General features: G+C 47.7%; 1 protein-coding gene and 1 long non-coding RNA gene across 2 annotated transcripts; one reads left to right on the top strand and one right to left on the bottom strand.

The window, feature by feature from the left end:
- Window positions 1-131: 131 nt before the first annotated feature.
- Window positions 132-8,669, top strand: LOC106941667 (equilibrative nucleoside transporter 1-like). Its single transcript, XM_015024754.1, has 7 exons — window positions 132-269; window positions 367-475; window positions 603-688; window positions 763-962; window positions 1,060-1,159; window positions 3,849-3,958; window positions 7,931-8,669. Exons 1-7 carry the CDS (start codon window positions 225-227, stop codon window positions 8,043-8,045), a joined length of 765 nt encoding a protein of 254 aa, XP_014880240.1. The 5' UTR covers window positions 132-224; the 3' UTR covers window positions 8,046-8,669.
- On the bottom strand, window positions 2,362-3,725 carry LOC106941668 (uncharacterized). The gene is made up of 2 exons (XR_001423433.1): window positions 2,573-3,725; window positions 2,362-2,458 (listed from the first exon to the last, which is right to left on the bottom strand). It is a non-coding gene; the product is annotated as an uncharacterized LOC106941668 (long non-coding RNA).
- Window positions 8,670-9,068: the final 399 nt, after the last annotated feature.

The raw sequence follows: 9,068 nt of genomic DNA, 5'->3' as shown, positions 1-9,068 counted from the left end.
AAAATGTTCCCACACTGAGGAAACCTTTCCTTTGAGGCTGCGCTATAGGTGACGCTGTTCCGTAAAAGATCAATAATTCGTTTGGCAAATGCTTTTGACAGATTCGCTTCCTTCTAAACACAGATTGGCGCTTTAATGTCATTTCGAAACAGTTCCTGTATCGGTCACGTGACTTGCTGAAACCAATACGAGCACCGACACGTTTTGGTCTATGGGCTTGACGCATGCGCCGACGCATCGGTGTTGCCGGACCCATCACTAGTGAGGATGTATGTCATGCCTCACTGATATGGCTGGCAGCTTCTCTTTAGATTAACCAATAGCTAAAACCCAATGTCTTTCCTCTTCCTGCGTTTCAAACCTCAGATTTGGATCCTGGCATCGTCAGTCTGCTTCACCTTCACCGTCACCATCGGCACGTTTCCCGCGATCACTGCCGACACGCGATCCACGCTGGCCGAGGGAGGAACCTGGGGTCAGTCCTCCATGTTGGCTGCATGACCTCTACATGACCTTCTGGCGTCAGTCCTCCATGTTGGCTGCATGAGGTCTGCCTGCCGCCTCTGATGACGCTCCGTGTTTTCTCCGTGTTTCCGGTGCAGAGCGCTACTTCGTCCCCGTCAGCTGCTTCCTGCTGTTCAACCTGAGCGACTGGACTGGGCGGAGCCTGACCGCCGTCTGCATGTGGGTGAGTTTCTGATTGGCCGACGATCTCCGGTCGGCGAGCGGCCGCCGGTCGGATCTGACTAGGCGTTTGTGCAGCCAGGTAAAGACAGCCCGGTGCTGCCGGCGGCCATCTTGGCTCGCGTTGTCTTCGTACCTCTCTTCATGCTGTGCAACGTTCAGCCCCGCCTCCATCTGCCCGTCTTCTTCCATCACGACGGCTTCTTCATCGCCTTCATGATCCTCTTCGCCTTCAGCAACGGCTACCTGGCCAGCCTCTGCATGTGCTACGGACCGAAGTAAGAAAGCAGCAAAACACAAGCTAGCCGACGCAGGCGCTCCGTCTCCATGACAACAGACTGCATTTAATTCTGGGTAAATTCTGTCGTTCTGCAGGAACGTTCTTCCTCACGAAGCAGAAACCGCTGGAGCCATCATGGCGTTCTTCCTGGCTCTGGGATTGGCTGCCGGAGCTGCTGTCTCCTTCCTGTTCAGAGTACTGGTCTGACTGGGACCCTGTACTGGTCTGACTGGGACCCTGTACTGGTCTGACTGGGACCCCTGCATTTTAACATCTAAAGAGCAGCACATATTTAAATTACTTAAGTTTAGTAAATGTTTTAAATGGAAATAAAATGTAGAAAATCAGATTAAAAACTAAAAATAAATAAAATCCATGAACCTGACAGGACGTTTGGACAAGAGGGGCTGAAAGAATCAGGAGTTGAGACGGTTCTAGTTTATAAAGAATTTAATTTCATGTCAGGTTTTATAAAATCGGTACTTTAACGGGAACCCAGATCGGTTCTTTATCTCGCCAACCAGACTAGAAATCGGAGCATGAATTCCTCGTCCAACGACTCAACAGCTGAAATGGGAAGTCTGAGCCAAGGTCGACCCAAGGTCGATCAGGCCGAGTGTCAAAAAGCCAGTTCATCTTCTGACTATATAAACATATAAAACCAGAAAATTATAGCCAGTAAATACAATGAAACTGTATCAAATACAAGGAATCATGTTTCCATCTGAAAAACCGAAGGAAATGTTTTGACAATCAGAAGTAGACGGACTCCATAAATAAGGTGAAGGTCAGCGATCAGGATCGATCCGATCAGCATTCAGTCCTGAAGGTTCGGCTCAAATGTTGGGAAAACATCAGAAATAAGACATTGAACCGAAACTGAAAGCACAAAACTGGTTTCATTCATCCACATATGAACACATGAATCTGAACCTTGGAGCAGAAATCATTTAGAGATCTGAAGAAACAGAGTTTGATCCTGGTGGATTTGATCCAGCTGGTGGATCAAACTGGTTTGATGGTGGATATTTTCCAGCTCGACCCAATCTGAAATATTTCTTCCTTAAAATATTTGTTTGTTTTAAACTCGGTGAGTTTTTTCTCCTCTAGATTTTCATCTCTTCTCTCTGACTTGTCGGGTTTCTGAGACCTTCAGAGTAAAATACTGATCTTTGATGCTTTTATTGTGAAGGCTGTAGCAGGAAGACGGTCTGGGAGACGTTTCAGGATAAAAATAGCTGCGCCATGCTGCTGCTCTGTGTTCTGATATTCTGCGGCTTTCGCTTCGTCATGTCTGAAGAGAAACTGATTTCAGTCGACTTTGAGATTTTTGGGAATGTGCAGGGTGAGTCACATGACCTGTGATGTCATATATGACAAGTTTGTGCAGCTTTGTGACTTTGTGCTGTCCATCCAGGTGTTTGCTTCAGGATGGTGAGTTTCTCCATCATGACGACGTTTCACCTTTTTAATTCAGATCTGAAAACATCAGAACTGGAAAAAATACATAACAAAATACAATCAATGAAATTGATCAGATGATGTGGAGTTGCTACAAACGCCCAAGAACAGGATGAGTTCCTGAGACGGACTTCGACCCAGTCTTACCTAAAGGTTAAAGGTCAAATAAAAAGCTGCAGTCCAACCTCAGGTCACATTCATGGTTTTTACAATCTGACTCAGTGATTACGGCCAAAACCAGAACCTGGGCTTGGTTCTGTTCTGGTGTCACCATGGTTCTGTTCACTCCAGCAGGAGCAGAAACTCAATGCTTTAGGAAATGTTCTGACCCGGTGAGCTCCGAGCATCGGGACTCTGCGTTGCCATGGCTTCCAGAGTCTTACTGACTGTTTGACGTCGGGCAGAAGACGCAAAAGCCAAAAAAAAACAAAAAAAAAAACGGGTTGGGTCAGAACCTCCGCTGCCCTGCACATCATGGAGAGTTTCAACCAAAACTTCAACCAGAAGTTTATATACAACGGTGTTCCTCACCGCCTGAAGTTAAATCAGACCAAACTCCCCAGTCAGAATCAAATTATTTCTATTTGCTCAACGAGAGAAAATAATTTTATTTTAACGTCTTCAAGATCAGAAGTTTGAATCACATCAGAACCTGGTGGACGCCGTCCTTCAGGCCACACACCGTTAAAGAGCTGTTCAGTCAGATGGATTATCCCTCGGTCGGGTCGGGCAGCAGCCTCAGAAGCCTAAGTAGGGACACCCAGAGAGCGTCAAGCCGGTCCTGTGGGTTCCTCTGGGTCCAGAGCCCACCAGGAGGCGCTGTGGAGTGAAACCCGATTACTCTTGGAATATAAAACAGGCTAAAGCTGAAACTAATTCAGATGGTGAGCGACTTTATGCTCACTTCCTGTAGAACATCCCTCAAACACTTTTATTCATGAAGGACAAATTTACCAGCAGGTTCAGAACTTTACAACACAGATTCAGTTTATATGCAAATCTTTATCATAAATAAGAACACGTTACTAATAGGTTGAATTAAATTTATACAGAGAAAAGAATAACTGGAGGAATCCAAGTTCGGAATCAGTCACAAATATGAAGATTGTGTAGAACCCTAAAAGATTCCCAAGGTATGGAAGACAGGTGATCTCTGACATCACTTCCTGCATCTCAGACCATGACATCACTTTTCTAAAGCCTTTCTTTAGCATACACACATCTCTACATGATGGCTCTTCTGTCTTCTCTCTCCTTCATTCGGCCCAGACACTGAGGTAAAAACATCTCAGTGCTGCAGGTGATGGTCAGAGATCATTTATTGATTTATTAATCAAGCTGATCAATAGCGATCAATGTTCCTGCAGGTGACTCAGACCCAGTCAGCTATTGGCTGACAGACCGACTGTGTTCTGGTTCCCAGTACACCGAGGATCAGGGCCGCGCTCTGGGACTGGGCGGCTGGGTGAAGAACACCCGACAGGGGACGGTGATCGGCCAGATCCAGGGACCGGCTCAGCAGGTCAACAGCATGTAAGTCCAGACCGACTAATCAGAGAACGCCTACCTTCACACCAAAGCCAATCAGGTGACTGCAGGGAAATGCTAACTTCAGCTCACAATTATTCATACCTCTGTCCAGGAGTCGTTAACCAAATATTTTTATAGAGTTTAAAACTCAGCAAAGAGTTTAGAAACTCCTCCTTGGGCTGCCACCTTATCGTAGCGGAGGGTTTGAGTGTCCCAATGATCCTAGGAGCTATGCTGTCTGGGGCTTTATGCCCCTGGTAGGGTCACCCAAGGCAGACAGGTCCTAGGTGTGGAACCAGACAAAGCGCAACCCAAAGACCCCTTATGATGAGAACAACATTGGACTTGGTGTTCCCTCGCCCGGACGCGGGTCACTGAGGCGCCCCTCTGGAGCCAGGCCTGGAGGTGGGGCACGATGGCAAGCGCCTGGTGGCCAGGCTTTTACCCACGGAGTACGGCCGGGCTCAGCCCAAAGAGGAAACATGGGTCCCCCCTCCCATGGGCCCACCATCCGTGAGAGGGGCCAAAAGGGGTCGGATGCAGTGTGTTACAGGCGGCAGATGAGGCGGCAACCCTCGAACCCGTTGGTGGACACCTTCGGTGAGGGATGCTGTCAAGCTGAAGAAGGAGTCCTATCGGGCCTTTTTGGCCTGTGGGACTCCAGAAGCAGCTGATGGGTACCAGCGGGCGAAGCGGCAAGCGGCTCGGGTAGTCGCTGAGGCAAAAACTCGGCCGTGGGAGGAGTTTGGAGAGGTCATGGAGAAAGACTTCCGTATGGCTTCAAGGCGATTCTGGTCTACCATCTAGCGTCTCAGGAGGGGGAAGCAGTGCAGCACCAACATTGTTTACGGTGGGGATGGTGTGCTGCTCAACTCAGGACATTGTGGGCCGGTGGACAGAAGACTTTGAAAATCTCCTCAATCACACCAACATGCCTTCTGTTGAGGAAGCTGAGCCTGGGGACTCTGGGTCGGGCTCTCCAACCTCTGGGGACGAGGTCGCCGAGGTGGTTAAGAAGCTCCTCGGTGGCAGGGCCCTGGAGGTGGATGAGATCCGCCTGGAGTTTCTTAAGGCTCTGGATATTGTAGGGTTGCGTTGGCTCGCGCGACTCTGCAATATCGCATGGATATCGGGGGCAGCTCCCCTGGATTGGCAGACCGGGGTGGTGGTCCCCCTGTTTAAAAAGGGGGACCGGAGGGTGTGCTCCAATTACAGGGGGGTCACACTCTCAAGCCTCCCTGGTGAGGTCTGTTCAGGGTCCTGGAGAGGAGGGTCCGTCGGATAGTCGAACCTCGAATTCAGGAAGAGCAGTGTGGTTCTAGTTCTGGAACACTGGACCAGGTCTACACTCAGCAGGGTCCTGGAGGGTTCTGGGAGTTCGCCCAACTGGTCTACATGTGTTTTGTGGACTTGGAGAAGGCGTTCAACCGTGTCCTTTGGGGGGTTCTCTGGGAGTATGGGGTACCGGGCCCTTTGATACAGGCTGTCAGGTCCCTGTGTGGCCGGTGTCAGTCTGGTCCGCATTGCCGGCAGTAAGTCGGGCTCGTTTCCGGTGACAGTTGGACTCCACCAAGGCTGCCCTTTGTCACCGATTCTGTTCGTTACTTTCATGGACAGAAACTCTAGAACAGCCAAGGTGTTGAGGGGATCCGTTTCGTGGCCTTAGGATCGTATCTCTGCTTTTTGCGGATGATGTGGTCCTGTTGGCTTCATCAGAACGTGATCTGCAGCTCTCATTGGAGCGGTTCGCGGCTGAGTGTGAAGCGGCCGGGATGAGGCTCAGTGCCTCCAAATCCGAGGCCATGGTCTTGAGCCGGGAAAGGGTAGAGTGCCTTCTCTGGGTCGGAGGGGGGAACCTGCCCCAAGTGGAGGAGTTTAAGTATCTGGGGATCTTGTTCACGAATGAGGGAAGAAGGGAGCGGGAGATCGACAGGCGGATTGGGGCAGCGTCTGCCGTGAAGCGGGCGCTGTACCGGTCCGTCGTGGTGAAGAGAGAGCTGAGTCAAAAGGCGAAGCTCTCGATTTACCGGTTGATCTACGTTCCCACCCTCATCTATGGTCATGAGCTTTGGGTCATGACCGAAAGAACGAGATCATGGATACAAGCGGCCGAAATGGGTTTCCTCTGCAGGGTGGCTGGGCTCTCCTTTAGAGAGAGAAGCTCTGTCATCCAGGAGGGACTCAGAGTAGAGCCACTGCTCCTCCACGTCGAGAGGAGCCAGTTGAGGCTCGGGCATCTGGTCAGGATGCCTCCTGGACGCCTCCCTGGTGAGGAGTTCATGTCCCACCGGGAGGAGGGGAGACCCAGGACACGCTGGAGGGACGATGTCTCTCTGCTGGCCTGGGAACGCCTTGGGGTTCCTGGAGGACGACCCGACCCAGGATAAGAGGAAGAAACCTGACCACTTGGTGCAGACAGTTTCAACTTTATGGACAGAAAACATCACAAAAGTCACTAAAATCAAGTAGTAGAAAAATGGAGTATAACCTCTGGTCTGCACACTGAACTCAATGCATTTTGTCATTTTAAAAATTGACAGGTAAATTTCAATTACAATGGGATATTTCAGTCAAAATGACAATGAAAAAGTCTAGCGCAACTTCTGCCCTTGTTAGACTTTAAATTAGTTGAATTCAGCCAAGAATTTATCAACCATGTTTAACATCAAAAGTCCTTTAACTTTCAAGCCTCTGGGTCCAGATGGGTCAGAACAGTACGTGTCATTTGGAGCCAGAGTTTGATGAAGCGCCTCCCCCCTGAGATGTTCAGGAACAGACGGGTTCTAACCTCTGAATATCTGCATCCTGCAGACGGATGAAGCAGCCAGACAGTTATAGGGCGCTGCTTTGCTGAAGGACCATCTAATTACAATCACCCTGCAAACTGTCTTGGAAAATGTGACGAGAATCATCCATGTGGACCAACACCATTCATCCTGTAAAGTGCATAAAATGTGTAATATCATGTATGCAGACTCTGGGACAGATGACAGAGCTGCCATGTTATCTTTCGTCATGACAGAGTGACAAAGCTACTGATTTTCTTCATTAAATTTGATAGTTTAATCTCAAAATGTAATTCAGGAAGAACCCAAAGCCTCACTGGATGCTACTGACCACAAGCCAAGAATTAAAGAGGAAAACAATTATTTATATCAGGAGCTAAAGCAATTAATACAAATTGCTTATGCAAACAAATCTGCATAAAGAAAAAAGTTTAAAAATGAGAGTGCATCAGATCCATAATTCAGAGTCCACAGTTCCTACCAACAGGTTTTTCTTCAGAGTAAATCCTGAACCCCACATGAATATGAAATCAAAAAAATCTGACCTCGGTTTTCAAAGCTTTTTATGATGGCCTCTGGTGGCTGGCAGCGCTGAGCTAACAGATTTATAGCTGCAAGCAAAGAGGAGAGTTTGGAAAGTGACTATAAAATTGGCTAAATCAATAAGAGGTTTTACTAACAACTAGTGACCATAAACTCACCACTGACTGTAGAAATGTTTGCCAGTCCAAACGCCTTTCAGTCTGATAGAGAAAGTGAGGAAACAGGAAGTGACACGGCTTGTTGTCACAATATGCGCTACAGGCAGGCAACAACAAAGCTAATGTTGATTTTTGAGAGACTTCGCTACAAATTGAAGAATAAATTAAAAATATATTGTAACCAAATAATCTCCATAGTAAAAAATGGAGGAGAATTGGCCCTTGTTAGCAGGGGCCCCCCGCTGTGGCCCTGGGCGTCCATTAACGGCCCTCAGGGGCAAGAGGGTCAACGTGTGAATGAATGGAGTGAAACTCTGGAGCAAGTAAGACTGTTTCCCATTTTTAAATAGACACAGATTTTCAGAATTTAACTTCAGATTAAAGTTTTTCTGTCTGATATTTCAGCCAAACCTTCAGACGTTTTTCCAGAGCGTTAGTTTCTGAAGCAGTGCAGAGAATAACATTATCTTCCTCTTTGTGTTTTGCAGGAAACTTTGGTTGAAGAACGTCGGCAGCCCGAGTTCTCGGATTGACCGAGCCGTTTTCTCCAATGAGAGAGACATTTCTAAACTGGAGGTCCAGGGCTTCTCCACTCGCTACTGAGCGTGCTCAGACTAATTAACAGCTTCATTAGTAGTTACTAAAACTCTGCAGAGGATGCAAACAAATCTCAAACTAAATGTATTTCAGCTTGATTTGCAAATTGTTGGCAGATAAAACATTTAACCTCAGATCGATGAAACCTGTTCAATGTGTGATTGGACTGATCAGAATTCATGGATAATTACGGCTGCATCTTGTCAGTGGAAATGCTGACTGGTTTCTGTGATGTGCTGCTGTTGTTGTCAGGTTGGTCAGCTGCTCTCATAAGCCTCCACAGCATCAGAACAGCAGGAAGATCCTTGATGCTAGAGCTCATCTACGTTTTAATTTCCTGACCCTGATCGGGTCTGGCTCAGCTTTGACCAGATTAACATGTTCTGGACATTTGACTTTAAGGCAAAGGTTTGATGTTGAAGACTATCGGTGCTGAGCTCCAGAGTCCTCGGTGCAAAACAATCAAATCTTCACGTCTGTAGTTCAATCAAGCTTCTCAACCTGCTGTTATCTGCTGAGCAGAACCTAGAACGACCAGAATCAGCCGTTAGCTAGAGCCTGACAGACGGCTCTTGTGCTGTAGTTTGTTCTCTCCTGGAAAGCTTTTAATAAATTTCTTAATTCTTCTAATACAGACTTGTGTTACTTATTTTTTCAACATTATTTTACCGTCTGGAAGTATGAGAACCGGCTCAAGAACTGAAGCCTGCAGTTCTCCAAAGCTGCCCAAAGTTTGAGACGAGTCTTTGCCCAGATTGCTCTTCCCATCCGTCCCTTCTCTCGTCAATAAGCCTTAAACTCATGACAGCCTGGCTCCTGCTATTGAAAACAGGGAGGCTCACATTTGGAAAGCAAGACGCCACCCATCATCCTCGGCTTCGACTCTTCTCTCTGCGGGCACAAATCTGGCCTTCCATTTGGAAAATTAGTTTAAATTGGATAAACTGGTTCAGGCAGTTGTTAAATTTTTCTGGTTTTCTAGAGTCTAGAAACTCTAGGACGCCGACACAAAACAGGAAGTCAGAACCT

This window comes from Poecilia latipinna, unplaced genomic scaffold (genome assembly GCF_001443285.1).
Source record: "Poecilia latipinna isolate Pla-1442-1.1 unplaced genomic scaffold, P_latipinna-1.0 Scaffold3797, whole genome shotgun sequence".
Classification (NCBI taxonomy): domain Eukaryota; kingdom Metazoa; phylum Chordata; class Actinopteri; order Cyprinodontiformes; family Poeciliidae; genus Poecilia; species Poecilia latipinna.
The sequence above is the reverse complement of the archived record's forward strand: the minus strand, read 5'-3'. Positions and strand labels throughout refer to the sequence as shown.

Excerpts from the sequence above, each read along its gene's own strand:
- LOC106941667 (XM_015024754.1), top strand. The coding sequence starts at position 225 with ATGCGCCGACGCATCGGTGTTGCCGGACCCATCACTAGTGAGGAT. Across the intron at positions 689-762 it reads TGACCGCCGTCTGCATGTGG|CCAGGTAAAGACAGCCCGGT; the intron begins GTGAGTTTCTGA and ends GCGTTTGTGCAG. Across the intron at positions 1,160-3,848 it reads CTGTCTCCTTCCTGTTCAGA|TACACCGAGGATCAGGGCCG; the intron begins GTACTGGTCTGA and ends TCTGGTTCCCAG.